Raw genomic sequence first — 16,949 nt, 5'->3', positions numbered from 1 at the left:
ATAAAAAGTCGTGTTTTTTATTGTTTCCTTTTTTCTTTCTTTTGCTAAAAAGATTTTTTGATGAACAATATTGCAACTGGGAAAATATAACAACCTATATAACTATTATACAAAATATTAAGACCACTTAACTTAAAGATGCATATATGTACAGCAACAAATATATCACAATAGCTTGAATTTGCACAAAGTAGTAGAAAGCATGCATGCACACTGTGTTGAACAGTGTGTTGTGCATAGACTGTAAAAGGCAAGCTGTAAATATTTTGCCTGCCAGTGACTTTGGAAGACAACAGTGTGTTTGTGCACATGTCCACAGTTCAGATAAATAAATAAATAAGGTCGTATCACAGAGACACCCGGTTGTCTTTGGCCCACTTCTTTATGATCCTGACAATGTAATCCACCTCGGGGTTCCCTGTGTTCCTCAACAAGGGCAGGACCTCCCTCAGAGTTTCCCTGCGAATATATATAAAAGCACATAATGATAAGGCAGAAAGAATATTAGACTGCACTCTGAAACAATACAGTGTGGGGTTTTGTAAGTAATGTGAGCGTCAAGTTACCTTCAAATGTCAATTCAAATCGGCCTATTGAAAAGCTGGAAAGCGTGTCGCTGTTAAATGTCTCCCATACCTTACTCTCTTACAATAACTGTCATTTAACAACACATTGTGCATTTGCCTATTGTACATGATCAGAGGTTGTTGGTGATTTTAGGACTGCCACGGCTCTGCAGGCAGTTCAAGAGCAAAGTTTTTTTCTAGGGTCTTAAATTGCCACTGGTGCTTCTGCTGCTCACCCAGTATTTGTATGTGAAGTGTATTAGCCTTGCTAGTAATGCCCTCTTTTCGACGATTTCACCCCAAGAGTATCCAATAATTTCTATTTCTATCTTTTATGCCTTTATTTGACAGGACAGTCGAAGATGGTGACAGGAAGCGAATGGGACGGAGAGACTGGGGAGGATCGGGAAATGACCCCGGCTGGACTCGAACCGGGGTCCCCGTGGGTGGGCATGCAAGCCCAAATGTGGGGGGCTTAGCGCGCTGCGCCACAGCGCCCCCCCCCAATAATTTCTAGTTCTAAGTGCAATTACTAATTGGATGCTCCTTGTTGAAATCCGGGAAACATGGGCGTTACTCGTCCTTCCCTTTGAGAAAGTTCCCGTGTGTTCCAGTGTTGGCCTGAAGGGAAGAGGTTTGTACCTTGGCTGCCGGCCGGACAGGACCAGCTGAAAGATCCCCACGCAGGCGCCCCTCTTGCCCTCCCAGAACTCCGGGCTCGGATCCAGCCGCTCAAGGACGTCAAATGCCTTTGCTGCATAGTAGAACTGCCCCATCTTTAGAGAACAAGAAAAAATCGAAAAAGAAACACCGCTCACTCCTCCAAACTTAATTACAGCGATTGAAACCATTATTTTGACGCTATTTAGTTTTGCTTTAAGTTCTTCCAGTGATAAAGTGGGCAGGTAGTAACGCTAACCTTGTAGCAGTCATTGGCAATGAGGTTGAGCAGGTTGACAGAATCTGCGGACGTCTCCAGCTTGAGGTAGAGCTCCCAGGCCAGCCGTGGTCTCTGGTTCATAATGTCTGCCGTTGTCAAGGGAGGGAAAATGTTGTCTGTACTGTATGCTAATTGTATATTTAAATGCACCGTCATATTGTAGAATTGCCACAAGGCAAAATTGAAAGGTTAACTCACAGCAGCGTGCCAGCCAGCTCAGGTACACAAAGTCATTCTTCATCTTCTCACTCTGGATTAACAGGAAAATCTGAAAAGGTTTTACAAGAGTCATGAAGTACCACAATATGTTCCAAATGAATGCTTCCAATTACCTTAGAGGAAAAAAGAGCAAATCTTGCAGGGTCAGAAGTTCCTTTACCTCCTCTGCTTCTTTGTAGTTGCCCACAGCAGCTTTTGCTTGGCCATAGTTGAAGTTGAAGGTATCGTCATTGTAGAAATAGCTCTGCACAATGGATGGAAATAATTTTAGGAAATATTTTTAAAGTAAACAAATCCATCCTGAAGTACAATATGTGCACCGGGGTGGTTTAATCCACTTCCGTAGTTTTTCACCAACCTTGATGGAGTTGAGGTAGATCAGCACATCCTCAAACTGGCGAAGCAGGAAGAAGCAAGAAGCCATGCACTGCCTGCCAGGAATTGTGTCTGCGGAGAAACAGGAAAATGCTATTGTCAATGTGCTGTTGCTAACTGTTACAGTATGCATAAGCAGAGGCAACTATACCATAGAGCAGGGATGTCAAACTCAGGCCCGGGGGCCAAATTTGGCCCGCAGAGCCATTTTATTCGGCCCGCAAGATCCATTTCAAATGTTTATTACATTTGGCCCACATACACCATTAATGTATAGACTGTAGTGCCGATCTCAAAGGTTTCGGAAGTGTGGAGTTTTGCAACTTGTTTCAGTCAAGGACACCGAGATAGGAAGTGAACGGCCCTTCCACGCTTTCACTGTGTTATTGCAATAAAGTCTTGCGAATCCATGCAACCATGCACACAACCATGTCAACGAGAGCGTGTATGCCATCACAACTTTGCATCAAGCAAATAATATGCAACAGCTTGCAATACGAGCACGAGAGAGAGAGAGAGAGAGAGACGCGTCTTCCAACAGGTGACATTGTAACGCTTGCATACAGCCTGGCTACTGTACCCCGCGACGCTCTTCATTAGGCCTAGTGGTAGGCTATACCCACAAGTATTTTTTCATAACGCGCTGTCCCGTTTTCCCCCGAAGTCGTTCTAAAATATCGACAGAGATTTATGAGTGTCGCGGACATGATTTTTTTTTACACATTGGACGCATTGGCTAATAAGACGCTCTGACAGCTTTTGACAATATTTTATTATTCTATTATATAGGAAGTGTGTTTCTGAATCTCTCTCTCTTTTGTCTTAAGCCTGCTTAGACTGATTGTGGTTTTCAGTTACCAAAAAAACCCAGAAAGGGATGCAAAATCTTTGCAAAAAATGAGAAAATGCCGCAAAATCTTTGCAAAAAAATGAGAAAATGCCGCCACAAAATCAGGCATTTTGACCGCAAAAATCACAAAATCCCAGTGCAAAATCCTGGAGGGACTGTATAGTGTAACATGGCTTGAAAATGAAATTTGCTGTGAAATTTACTATGAGTATGAAGTGCATGCATGCACAATTTTAGTCCATTTTTAAAAAATAATTGTTGAGTTCGGCCCGCGACTTTGTTCCAGATTTTGCTTTCGGCCCTCAGTCAATTTGAGTTTGACACCCCTGCCGTAGAGAGTCTCTACCATAGCCAGTAGCCAGAGTTCAATACTCACCACACTCGCTTGCAGAGCCTCCCACCAGCTGGAAAAGCTGCTGTGCCACCTTCAAGTGGTCTCTCTAGAGAATTCAAGCCCACAGAGGATTGGGTGAATACTTACAGACTACGTTTCATCATCAGAGCATTTCAGTATGATGACCAGGGCTGGGTTGGTAACATGACATACAGGGCATTTTCCCAATGGGCCGACAGTCCCCAGGGGCCGATGCTGGCCCACAGTTTAGAGCAGGGGTGGAGAACCTATGTCTCGAGGGCCAGGGGTGGAGAACCTATGTCTCGAGGGCCAGGGGTGGAGAACCTATGTCTCGAGGGCCACAGGGGTGGAGAACCTATGTCTCGAGGGCCAGGGGTGGAGAACCTATGTCTTGAGGGCCACAGGGGTGGAGAACCTATGTCTCGAGGGCCAGGGGTGGAGAACCTATGTCTCGAGGGCCAGGGGTGGAGAACCTATGTCTCGAGGGCCAGGGGTGGAGAACCTATGTCTCGAGGGCCAGGGGTGGAGAACCTATGTCTCGAGGGCCGTTTTATCTGGCCCCCGATATAATTTTAATGTTATGCAGCTTCACATGAAATATGACATATTTTGTAAAGGACTCTTAGAAAGTACATTTGCAATACAATTCAATTATATTCAGGAGATCTAGTGAAGGTGAAGGTGGCTGCCTTCAATATAGGCCTAAAGTGCAGGGGGAAATCCTGGTTTGTGCTCATATGGTCCTCGGAGGACTTTTACGGCCCTTGGTGGAATTTGAAGTGGTTTAGAGCAAAGAATATAGAATGGATAAGAACGCTCTCTTGCTGGAAAATGCATTGGCCATGGTGTAGTGCGGGAGCGTAGCCTGAGAACACGGTGAGCATGTTAAGTGGGTGCAACGCCATGATGGATAAAAACTGTAACACCGGAAACTCCGCAATTTGAGTTGCATTGTGGGTGCAAGCAACTGCTACTGCAAGTTCCGGTGGCGAAATAGGATGTCCAGTTGTCAATGTACAGTTTGTGGCCAAATTAACTACAGCTGTGGGTCAGCGTATATTGACTCCATTCGCAGCCATGCCGTACTACACTCTTATGACATCAGTAAGCCGTCTTATCTCTAGCATCTTTGGTTAAGAGGGTGCAGCCTGAGATTCTAAGAAGAGAATATATCTTATCCAGTCTCTCTGGTGCAGCCACCAAGTTAAATATAGCTCGATGGGTGCAGCCCATTGTTACATCTTCAATATAGACATTGGACTGAGCCAAGGACGATATATACAGTAGTAGTGCGGAAACGGCTTGTACTGTATGTGTGAGGGACCAGTTCAAGGCAAAAAGGCAGAGGTGTTGTTTTGGTTCCAGTGCAGCCCTGAGCCTGCCATACAGTATACAGTATATAAGCCAAAGCCACACTCACCGAGCCCACCTCCTGACCGAGGGCTGCATGCACAACACCCTTTATTATGTACTCCTGCAAGAGATTAGAAGATCATTAGTTCATATGGTGATGCACGTTAATGTGGTGAAGCCCTAGGGTAAGTATGCCTACAACTGAACTGTCCCTTGGCATTGATTGGCATAGAACAGAGTAAGAATCGAACACACTGACACATGTGTCACACACTTACTGTACGCTGGTGTACATTAAGCCTAACACTGCCTTCAGCCTGAGAGGAGGAATGGGTGGGAGACAGAGAGAGAGGAACAGCAATGGAGTGAGGGGGTTACCACAAGCTGACACTGCACTGATATTTTAGTTCACTGCAAAACAAAGACTCCTAAACTATCACATCACATTTGCTCTTATAAGGTTGAGCCTCCATTTTGTAAGGCATGCAGCATCTGCAACGCAATCTTGTTTCAGGTGTACACAAAACAGGCCTTTATCTTCATGCATTTCTTACTGCACTGATACACTAACATCCTCATGACAAAAATGAAGGCGATTATACTGTGGTGTGGATTCCTTTTATATCCTAATTTGTCAGCAATTAGACATGTCATCAGTTAGGGAAATGGCCGTGGTGCTTTGGTGTAGGACAGTGGTTCTCAAACTTTTTAGAACAAATGCCCCCTTGACCTCATCATAAGCCTCCTAAAGCCCCCTTGACCTCATCATAAGCCTGTCAATGCCCCCCTTAGTATTGAAAAATAAAATAGACTTATGCCCCCCAATGTTAGCTAAGCCCCGCCCCACTCAGTTGTATCCTTCTCAACGCCCCCCTAGGACTCCCCAATCCCCCGTTGAGAAATACTACTGTAAGAGATGCTTGTTTGACAAACCTGTGGATGACTGGGTTCCATTTCTTTGGTGAGATTGAAAGCCTCTTGAACATCATCTGAAATCATAGCCAAAGGGCGGAAAGTTATCACTCAAAAAAGAGACAGTATAGGCAATTAAACTAGGCAGTCCAGTCAGTGAAACGCACCTTGTCTGAGATAATAGATGATCAGATTGAGTCTGGCTTCAACAATCACGTCGACAAGTGGAGGAAGGACCTGCATAGCCCCCTCCCCATTCCGGAACACAACCTAAAGACAACACAGTTAAAATAAAAATAATGATAATTATATATAATAATTATTTATATTAGTAAATAATAATGATATAAACAGTTATTATTATTTAAACAGTTTAAGATCGTTGCAGGAGAAACCCTTGTGCAAAATAAAATTGACAATAAAATAAAATGAAATCAATTGTCTCACCAGATTGTGTCTGATCAAATCTTTGGCAAACTCAAATGAGGAGGAGGAGGATGAGGATATCTCAATCAAGTTCTTCAGTTCTGCCTGGGAAACAAGTCAGCAACAAAGGGTCATTTTAGTCATAGTAAAATAACTAGGGATGCACGATGTGAAAAATGTTGCCCGATACCGATATCCGATACTGATCTTGCGTTTTTTGGCCGATAACCGATATTAGCCGATGCCGATGTTTTTTATTTTTCTTAAAAAGAGATAACATTTAATACAGACTGACAATGATGCAAACTGAATTTTTGAATGTCCTCTTTTTAATTATTTTATTTTTGTGGCATTTTTTTAACTCCCTGTGATAAAACTAGATAAAAAACAGAGACAAACAAGAAGACAAACAATAAAAGTCACCGTCAAGTCCAATCTTTTAGAACCGTAACATATAAAAAAAACATTGGCGTTAACATCGGCCCAGTTTTACCCATTGGACCGATGTCCGATGTGTGGAAATATAAAATATCGTCCGATACCAATGTTAAAGGCCGATACATTGTGCATCCCTAAAAATAACAGCAGAAGCATGTTTGGTCTTCAAGATGTCAATGTGAAATTCAAACATTATAACATTATCATACATCCCTCAATGCAAACAGAATTTCAAAACGACATTTAAAAAAATCCATTTAAACAAGAGTGAACAAACAAAAAAGTTATTTTCCAACTCATTCATGTCACACAACCACCACCACTATGAAAGAACAGATTCCCTCATGAACATGGTAACAACACAGACGTCAAAACACCCCATATTCGATCGTACCTCCGCTGCCTTCTGATTGAAGTGTCTGAAGTAGTTGCAGGCCTTGAGGTTAAGGGCGATGGTGGAGTCGGGAACCCTCTGCAGATAGACGGCCAAGACTTCCTGGGAGACGTCGTAGTAATCCAGCTTGTAGTAGCACAGAGCCACATAGGCATTCAGGGCCAGGAAGTCCCTGAGAGCAAAACACCGGTGACAAGTCATTTAGGGAGCCTGCTGCAGAGCCCAGGCCAAGTCACACTAATTGCTTCTCTGAGGAGTTGATAGGACCAGTAACACACTGTTTGTCAGAGGTGTTTACAACCCATTCTCTGGCAAGCCTGTTGCCTAACTTGGTCTACCCCGGAAGGTTTGCATTTGGAGTAATAACTGTGCAAGAAAAGGCCACTAAAAGTCCCTTCACATAATTTCCTATTTTTATATACCAGAGAGGTTTCCAAATCTTTCCCTGAGGGTATATAAATGGATGAATATGTGTCAGAAACCAAAAAACATTTCTGCCATTTGTTATGAAACAAATACATAGCCCAGCATAACTTCTACAATTTGACAATGCTCAAATGTCATTTGTTGAAAACATTTCCATATGATATAACACATCATCATACATAGATGTGTCACCTGTTCTGCAGCAGGATGCGCTTGTAGATGTCGATGGCCTCCTGGTAGTGCGAGCGCATGTAGTGGATGGAGGCCAAGCTCAGCTGGTCCTCTGTCATGTCCTCCAGCTTCTGGTGGAACACCATTAACTTCTTCTCATCGTTGAACTGCAATGACAAAAGACAAAAAGATTCACAAGAGCAGACTGCTGTCGGAAACCTGCTTCAGAAGTTTCAGAAGGACAAAAAAACCTCCACAGTTTCCTCCCACCACAGGTGAGTTTAACAGGCCTGTTTTGAGTACCCACTACTGTACAATCAGCTGATTCAGAGCTGGTTGTATCGAATTTGTGGCAGGGATTTCACTTTTTGAATTGACACCTCTGCACAAGAGATGTGGTTAGGAAGTATAAATAGCCCTTCCTGCCATGCAAACTACTTTACATTTTAAAAGGCAAGTGGAAAAAAAACACAATCCTTTTATAAAGGAGAGAGTCTGACGAGTGGAAACACATGACGCAACGCCTTTCACTATGTGAAAGCATTAGCCACAGAGGCAGAATGAAAATCAGACCAAACACAAACACAAATGTGAGGCAAACCTTGTGTGCCAGGTGGAACAGAAGGCGATTCTGAAGTGGACTTTTGGGAGCTACGTTGGAAAAGAGAAGGGAGAAATAAGGTTAACACATGCCAGTAAGTTAATTCTGTTCATTTTAGCTCAGCAACATTGGGACACTTCACAGGGGGAGACAAAGGAGCTGTCCCAGACTCAGGGAGAAGAGAGGCCCCGAATTGTGTCCCAATTACATACATTGAGAGGAGGGCCCTTTGTCCCGGGCCCGGTTAAAGCTGCTGGCGGCTCTGCCTCCATGTGGAATACTGACCTTTACTGCCCGCCTCCTCTGCCTCCTTATAAAATCCCAAGAGGAAGAGAGTGCAAGCCAAATACACCCATACATCAGGACGGCAGTCTGGCCTCTCTGTCAGAGCTTTGTACTCCTGAAAGTGGGCATGCATATGGAAGTTATTATGATAATTTGGGTGGAAAACAAAACAAGACAACTAAATATGTTAGACTGCAAAGGCAAACCTGCATTGCTCGCTTGTGGTCCCCCAGGTGAAAAGCACAATATGCCAGCCACAAGTCTGCATCTTCGCCTCGTTCTCCAATGCTGCGCTGAAACTGATTTAAACAGATTCATTAGTTCGCTATCTGAAATTTGGATTAAACATGTACGCATATACATCTTCGTTCTCGTAATCGTCCGGCTCTCGCAGGAGAGCGGCTTTCAATGTGGTGGATCAATCATCAAAGTGCTTCATGGGGTCCGCGCAGACCACTGCACTCGAGAAGCTGAGATTAGATTATGCGGCGTATTGGGCAAGATCGCTGGCCGTGGTGCTGAAGTACTGCCATGGCCGAGAAATGTCTATGCAGTAAACATTCTCCAGCTCAGGAGTACAGGGCGCCACTGAGAGCTTGGGCAGTATCTGCGCCTATAGATATGTACGAGGTCTGCGCGAACACCCCCCGGCTGATGATGGTCAAAGAGCATTGGAGCAGGGTGAACTGGAGAGGATAAGGCAAAACACCTGAAGAATCGATCAAACAGCGGCAGAAGGGAGGCGAATGGGGAGGTGGTAGGTGCAAGTGAGAAAGAAAATTTCTGACTAGAGACAGGTGAGCAGAAAATAAATGCTGTATAGTTAATTAATATTTAATAGTAGTGCCCTACGTCACAAAACAGGCTTCAGCTGGAATTTGATGTTAATTTTGTTTTGGTTTTTTTGCTGCATAACTTGCTTGTACAGATTGTAAAGATTTTTTTTGTCTTCAAATTTTTATCATCCATCTTTGGTTTTTTTTAGACTTTGTTTGAGGGTAGCCCAAATCACGATTTGTGATTTTTGCCTTTTCTTGGAATTAATTTGTAACTGATCCCCCTTTATAAACACAAAGAGTCAAAAATGGATGGTCAATGTCATATATTGGATAATAATAATCTCAGTTTTATGACTTTTGAGGGTTTTTAAAGGTGCACTGTCTAAGATTAGTTGTTTATCTCCAGAATTGATGCTACCCTATTCACTCATGTTACATTTTTCATGAATACTTACCAACACCATCAAATTCTAAGTATTCATTATGACTGAGAAAATTGCACTTTTCATAGATGAAAAGGGGGGTCTTCTCCATGGTCAAGAAATATAATTTTTTAGCTGCAAAAATGATTGTACTTGGGCCGCCGCCATACTAGAAAATATTAGTTTATTACATACTAAACTTCATGAAAAGATCAAATTTGGCAATAGGCAGCCCAGTTTCAATGAACAGCAGTTGTTTTTGACCATTTTCTGCACAGTGCACCTTTAATTTACTGTGGGCTCTAAGGAACATGCTGGATTTGGATGTAAATTGTTGTTCGAACACAGAAATAGACAACCAGCAAGGTCTTCAAATGTTAATGTTACAGTTCCAGGTTACAAATACATTAAATTACAAAACATACCTCAAGTAATGTCATTGCTCCCACATAATCTCTCTGATTGAGATAATCTTCTACTAATGACGAGCCTTTTCCTTTAATTTTCTTCGTGACAGGGGTTTCCCCACCAATAGCTGGCTTCACCCTTGAAAGAATCTGTTGCAAATGGCATGAGAAGAGAACAAAACTTTTGGACAAACACTTAAAAAAATACAACATAAAGTCAGCTCCCCGTGTAGTCTAGTCTAGTTGTTTCTGTCAAACTATAAAAATGAAATGCCATGTCGTACTTCAGAAACTCTGTATGACAGTCGAAACACGTAGATTAAAATAATTACCATGACCCCGTATTCCGTAACTTTGTCATCAACAGAAGGTATGGTTTGGTGATATCCTACAAGATCTGGTTTTACGACTGATTATTTCAAAATGTGTGTTGATAGTGATGCCCACGATTACTCTTGTATGCGTTGTTGACAGCTTGGAAGTTTCTTAGCAACCGCCTCAGGTCCGACCACTTGGTAGGTCGCACTGGAAACTACAGCTACCAAACAATAGTTCCTACCATCCAAGTATGCTCTAGGCAGCGAGTAAAATAACTTTATATTAACTCTCACTGGCTCTGTATTCACATACATGCATGTTGTCCTATTGCTTCTAAAATCATGTTTTTGGCTTGTTTCAGAGCAATGAGCTTACGTTTTAAGTTTACATCCAGTCACAGCCACCAGGCTCCTCCTGAAAATGCCTCTTGTAGGCAAAATACCCTTCTATTGATATTCTGATTATGCATCAAATATTGGTTTATCAACTGGAAGGCCTAAGCCAAGCGAACAGCTGCCTTTTCTATAACCAGATATTTTCAAAATATTAAACTTTATTGATCCCAAAGGAATTTCAGATGTCTAGACATATCCTACACATAGTACATATCAAATATATGACCCACAGGGCTGCAAAATAACTTTTTTCAACACCAGACAAAATGCCTAGTGGAGTAGAGCAGTGATCTCCAAATGGCGGCCCACTGTCCAGATTCAGCCTAAGCATGGCAAACACTTGGCGCGCCATGAGGTTGGAACAAATGAAAATGTATATGTACACCATCTGTGGCCATAAGGTCAAGGCAATTTGTTTTGCCCTCAGGCTCATTTGCACATGTTTTGTCCTTTGGGGAAAAATAATTGAAGACCACTGGAGTAGAGTGTAGTACTTTTATTAATCCTGATGGAATTAAGGTGTCTGACAGCTTACATACATACACAAATAAAAAACACAGACTTAATACACATTATTGCACATTGCAGTAAACCTATGGCACCCACTTGAGTACAGCAATCAGCCGTACATCAGTTCTGACACACGCACTCACATCCACAAGGTAAGGTCCTGGTAGGGTAGGCACACACAAACACACACACACACACACACACACACACACACACACACACACACACACACACACACACACACACACACACACACACTTCAGGTGTGTTAATCTCACTAGAAAAAACACTCACTAATAGGTAAAAGTGGCTAGTAGTTAAGTGTATCTTTCACCAGCAAAACTAACATTTCACCAGCATTTGGCCTTATTGGATAGGGTTAATTTAGATTACACACGCATCTGCGTACATAAACATTCACATGGCAGAAAAAAAACAGGCCTAGTTAAAGCAACACCAATTAGTTTACGTCTTCCTTCATCCTTCAACTTTAGACTCCAATTACAGGCCAGCCCCTGGCCAAGAGCAGTTCTCACCCATGGAGGGCAGGGCAGCAAAAGGTGTTTAGAAGTGCCTCGCACCCTCCATGAAAAGTAAAGTAAAGGCTGAGACAGTGCTCTACAGATAGTTGTTCGTGATCTACAGATAACAGCATCAACACCGTTGAGGAGCTATGCCAGCTGTCTCCAGTCTCCAAGTCCAAAAATGACGCAGCGCCACACTGCTCTAGGAATGGGCTCTTCCATCTGCTCCAATGTGCTCCTCTTCCTTTCAACCTGTTCAACAGAGGTCATTGGTTAAGTCATTGGAGAAACAGTAAGCATACTTTCTCTATACTAAAAACAGAACGATGGGAGATGTGCAGTGCAGACATAGTAACCATGTGGTGGTTAAGAAAAGGAATACATCAAAATAATCACTACAGCACAGGAGGGATCTCATGGCATTTACCGGTACGTCATCTGTAGCAAAGATCTGCCACATGATCCTCCATCATCACAGATGGAGATGTGGAGCAGAAGCCCTGCAGTAGGCTACTGTAGCACACATCCTACACCCAGTGCGGCACGAGGAAGCCTACACCGGGCTCTAACGGTGTGCACGAACAACACGCGAATTAACAAATAAGTATAGAAGTAGTTATATGCTGTTGCACACCATTACAGTATGTCAGGCATCAGGTTACCTTTATTTAACTTGCACGGAAGGGGGGGGGGGGGGGGGGGGGGGGGGGGGGGGGGGGGGGGGGGGGGGGGGGGTAGTGGTCACTCCATGGATCGCGTGGTAGAGCACTGACGTCCCATCACGAGGAGCTGTAAAAAGTGAGAAAGTAATTGAGTGCAATGAGACAACTGTATCAGCTATCCCCCTGGTGTTTCTCAGGAGTCGTTTTGCAGACAGCAGACATCACATGTAGAACTAGGCCCGGGAGTGAGTTGTTCAAGCGGGCAACTTACCAAGTTGTAATCGGACCACTAGCCAGTTAAGATGTTACATTGTTACGCGCGTAACATTTCAGCCGCTTGATGTCTCGTCGGATGGTCGATATTTCATCATGTTTTGACAGTAGTCTCACTTTACGGGTGTTGTCCTCCAGCTACACAAAGTTATCCTCTGAATGAACAGAGCACGTGTGAAGCTGAAGCAGTATCTCGCCGGTCCCAAGCATGGCGAGTGCTGCTGCGGATGAGCAACCAATTTGTCTTTTAAAATGTCCACGTTTCTATGCAGGCTGTGCATCATGAAATACCAAACTAACTAACTATCATCACAATAAGACTGATCTCTTTTAATACATGAATGCGAAATATTTGAACGCGAGCGGCTGTGGTGAAACCTCTTTCTGTCCACCGAAGAGTCAAAAGGAGCGTCAATCAGTTCCGGATGTGATGAAATAAAGTCCCGCCCACAGTGTGCCAGACATCTTATTATTTTTCAGACTGCAGAAATAAAGCACCGCTGTGCTTGCTTATCTCGGGTAGAATTTTCTCATATGGCTCTTCAAGGTGCTCTTGACGATATTTTCAGCAGTTAATTTCCAGAGTTCATGCTGCTTAATATTACCTTTCATGAAGGCCTATACCACCAACATCAAATTCTAAGTAGCCTATCCTCATTGTGACTGGGAAAATTGCCCATATTAGTAGGCCTATTAGTAGTAGTAGGGGGTCTTCTCCATTGTCAGCCTATTTGAATTTCCAGCAAAACATTTTAGCTGCAAAATGTACTGTACTTTGGTCATACTGGTAAATACTATTTCATTGTTACGTAAATATTAATGAAAAGATCAAATTTGGCACTACAGCACCGTTTAAATGAGTAGCATAGCTGCAATACCTACTCTGGCCACAATCCTACACAGTGCACCTTTAAGCTTGAAATGTGTATAGGTAACAGAGTTTGGCACACACTGCACCCACTGGAGGCACACCCAGAACAGCAATAACAGGTGATCAAACTGGTTTTATAGGCAGAGACAGGGTCTCAGAGGTAATTGCCCCTTGCTTTGGCTGAAGTGAAGGGGAGGACAGTACTATTAAGTCAAGTTGATGGCTAGTCATGTGTAATAGCACCTCAAAGGAAGCTAATAAAATGGCACCACTACTCAGGTCACAGCAGCATCCATGCATAGGCCTGCAGACCTAAGAGGCCATTTGGATAGAGCACCAGTTTCCTTTTCTTTGGATCCCAAGATGTGTTTAAAATGTGTTGTTAATCAGTTAATTTTAAAAATGTGTTCATTTTAGAACACGCCCTCACACAAACTGTAAAGTGAGTTTCCCCCTTTTTTCCCTGGTAGTCCACCACCATTGCCTTCCTGACGTTGACTGCCATATGTTCACAGTGATTCGGTTCAGCTGAGAAGGATGTTTGCAAATCAACTAGATATACAACCTTTTAAGGCAAAATGTTGGAGGAATTTCCAGTAACGTTATGACACAGGCAGGCAAATGAGGCCAAGCTGCAATGACCACTGCTCCAGATCATCACTTCAGTCATGTAACAGTTGTCGCCTTTTGCCAGGTTTTGGGCAAATAGTCCTAGGGGCAGGACTTAGCATGTCAGCTCACCCCAATCACTGTGCTGAAAATGTAGGTCACATGTAATAGTTATTTTTCATCTCTGTTTTTTTTTTTTTTTTTTTTTTACATTTATGATAATAAAATAAATGGGTAAATACGGTATTTTGTGCCTCTGCCATAACATTGTACATACTTGCTTCATTGATTGATTGGTTGATTAACTGCATTCAAGACAGTTAAATTACAATTTAATGAGGAACAGGGAGATTATGTTTTTGCAAATATGTTCTTACGCAATTCCCCAGTCAAACACGTCTGAATATAGCCTACAAGACCGATGACAATATGTCAGATCTATTAAGATAGGAGAATTGTGTAAATTGAGCTTTTTTCTTTCTAAAATGTACCTTGTTTTGAATCATTTTTATTGATGTTTTGTTTTGTCCGTGATGGAAAAGCTGATATACTGCAGTATAAAAACTACCATTTGACTGCAATATCACCACAAACTGCCTTCCTGCAGTTCCAGTGCAATGCTGTTTTGAACATGAAAACCATGCATGGTCCAACTGCAAAAAAAGAACAACATACATAGAGTACAATATAGTTGTTTTCATTGGAGAATTCACATCCTAACGAACACACAAGTGGGCCAATTACCTTTACCCTGTTTTTGGAACTAAACTTCATCGAAGCGACAAACATTCTCCCACACTAGAGGGCGCTTTGTGCTTGTGTTGTGAGCTGGAAACCAATGTCACTGACGGACGAGTGGACCATATTAAGACAGGAGTGGACAGGAATGTAGAGCCCATATTAAGAAAGAGACCATATTAAGACAATGGTGGAGACGGCGACTTCCAGGTTAAAGACTTCTCCTGTGCCGCAACGTTGTTTGTCAAGAGATCCAAAGTTCTTTGTCAGAACATTCAATATGTGCTTAGGGGCAGAGCAAATTTGAGAAACAAACCTTAGGACAGTTAGTTTACAAGAGTTGATGAAGAAAAACACCTTTTGTCCTAAACAGAAAAACACCTTTTTTCTTAAAGGACATACTCTACACCAGATGACACTGAATGACACGATAGGCCTTCTCTACACAATGTCTCTCTAAATGTGTGTTAAATGTGAGTTGGGAAGACAATACTTAAACAATATTATGTACTGTATGACAACAATATTACAATATATAAATAATATAATACACTGCTGTATAATATATTGTCTCAGGATTGATCATTAATCTGAAGTATAGCTTTTGCTTTAGTAATCGTTTTTAAGTACCCCTAAGGTGATGACACACAGGGCAACCTTTTGGGCAACGTTTGTTGGGCAACAACATTATTGGCTCCTAATTTTCCAATTAAAATGAATAAAATACGTCTGATACAATTTCTCCCGATAATGTTGTTGTAGTCATAAACTGTCCACATAAAATCTTACAGTAAGGTTTCCCAAGTGTTGCTCAACATGTTCCCTAGTGTATCATCACATTTACTGATGTAATTACAACATAGGTACACTATCCATTGTTTATTCACCAGGGATTTCACTGTCCCTTGTGAGATAGACACGGTAGCCTACATCTACTTTATACACCTCTGCACTGTGCCTTTCTTTCCTTTTTGTGTTGTTTGGAGATAAGGTGATCGTGACACTATTGAGTCTAGTAAAATCACTAAGACCCAGTTTGCTGTCAGGCCAACTTTTACTCTGCATGCGGAGGGCAAGTGGCCTGTCTTAACCCCAAAGTTAACTGATTACTGACATTAGCTATTCATAGGTCACACACATGCATGCTCGCACGCACGCACGCGTGTGCGTGCACACACACACACACACACTTACACACACACACACACACACACACACACACACACACACACACACACACACCTTAGTCATCATGTCTACCTGACCGTTACGCAACTTTTGCCCTGTAAAGTAGATAGGAAAGTTAATTGTTTGGATGAAAAACAAAAATGGACGAAACATGTCTATCAAGTGATGAAGATGACAATGAACTTCTGTCCAATTTCAGTGATGTCTTCACCCTATTCCGCATGCTGAGATCCTAAATCTGGGACAGTTTGAGTACATTTACATGAAGCCATCTCCTCTTCCCTGGACTGAGTTTATTACCACTTAGCCCACATTTTAGCACCACCCTGTTCTCTTTCCTTATCTCCTAGGGTTGTCTGCAGAGATATGCGCGTCCTCTGCCATTCTGCCCTGGTCTATAGATAGTCATTTTCAGAGTGAACAATTTGTTTCTTATTCAAAATGAAAAAGCATTAACATCTTAATATTTAGTCTGCTGTATATAAAAAGGAATTTGTTGCTCCCTCTTTCTCATCTGAGATAGTAATTGTGGTTGAAGTGGACAGTTCCTTCCTTTACATCTCTTCATAGAATACATACGTACTACCTTGGTCCCGTTCCCAAGAACTAGGATGTATGGGTCTTGTAACAACCGCGGACCTAGAAATCACAGAAATATACAACCACAAATCTATAACTTGTAGAGAACAGAACTATACGACCACGACTGTATTGACTTTTTAATGACGTATGCAAATGTTGTGATGGAACGTGGAAGGAAGATAGATCTTTCCACTCACTTCCTCATTTCTCATTCCACAAGTATTCCCGTGTTGTGCAAATTGATCACCAGAACACAGGACATATTTTGTTGTACTTGCCAACTTAAATGTTTGCAATGGTGCCTTTTGCCAGCAGGGCCGCTGACCGCTTTTGCTGGGCCCGGGACAAAGTCATCTGAAA

General features: G+C 42.5%; 1 protein-coding gene and 1 long non-coding RNA gene across 3 annotated transcripts; both read right to left on the bottom strand.

Annotated features, from left to right (window-relative positions):
• Positions 1-6: 6 nt before the first annotated feature.
• On the bottom strand, positions 7-10,399 carry LOC134442130 (intraflagellar transport protein 56-like). Of its 2 annotated transcripts, XM_063192425.1 has the most exons (19): positions 10,252-10,399; positions 9,938-10,069; positions 8,518-8,610; positions 8,312-8,426; positions 8,027-8,076; positions 7,447-7,592; positions 6,829-7,000; positions 6,018-6,101; positions 5,738-5,840; positions 5,592-5,647; positions 4,937-4,975; positions 4,726-4,779; positions 3,327-3,390; positions 2,084-2,172; positions 1,886-1,969; positions 1,705-1,774; positions 1,486-1,592; positions 1,209-1,342; positions 7-459 (listed from the first exon to the last, which is right to left on the bottom strand). In XM_063192425.1, the coding sequence occupies exons 1-19, from the start codon at positions 10,252-10,254 to the stop codon at positions 348-350; spliced, it is 1,707 nt and encodes a 568-aa protein (XP_063048495.1). In that variant the 5' UTR covers positions 10,255-10,399; the 3' UTR covers positions 7-347. The 2 variants fall into 2 exon arrangements, with proteins under 2 accessions (XP_063048495.1, XP_063048498.1); XM_063192428.1 differs by lacking the exon at positions 4,937-4,975.
• A 714-nt stretch (positions 10,400-11,113) lies between these two features.
• On the bottom strand, positions 11,114-12,367 carry LOC134463686 (uncharacterized). Its single transcript, XR_010037794.1, has 2 exons — positions 12,329-12,367; positions 11,114-11,918 (listed from the first exon to the last, which is right to left on the bottom strand). It is a non-coding gene; the product is annotated as an uncharacterized LOC134463686 (long non-coding RNA).
• Between the last annotated feature and the right edge of the window lie 4,582 nt (positions 12,368-16,949).

This window comes from Engraulis encrasicolus, chromosome 2 (genome assembly GCF_034702125.1).
Source record: "Engraulis encrasicolus isolate BLACKSEA-1 chromosome 2, IST_EnEncr_1.0, whole genome shotgun sequence".
NCBI classification, from domain to species: Eukaryota; Metazoa; Chordata; class Actinopteri; order Clupeiformes; family Engraulidae; genus Engraulis; species Engraulis encrasicolus.
The sequence above is the reverse complement of the archived record's forward strand: the minus strand, read 5'-3'. Positions and strand labels throughout refer to the sequence as shown.

What these genes read in the sequence shown, in the direction of transcription:
- LOC134442130 (XM_063192425.1), bottom strand. An exon ending in TCAATCAGAAGGCAGCGGAG is followed by an intron (nt 6,102 to 6,828) that starts GTACGATCGAAT and finishes CTTGTTTCCCAG; the next exon opens with GCAGAACTGAAGAACTTGAT. An exon ending in CATCTATTATCTCAGACAAG is followed by an intron (nt 5,648 to 5,737) that starts GTGCGTTTCACT and finishes CTATGATTTCAG; the next exon opens with ATGATGTTCAAGAGGCTTTC.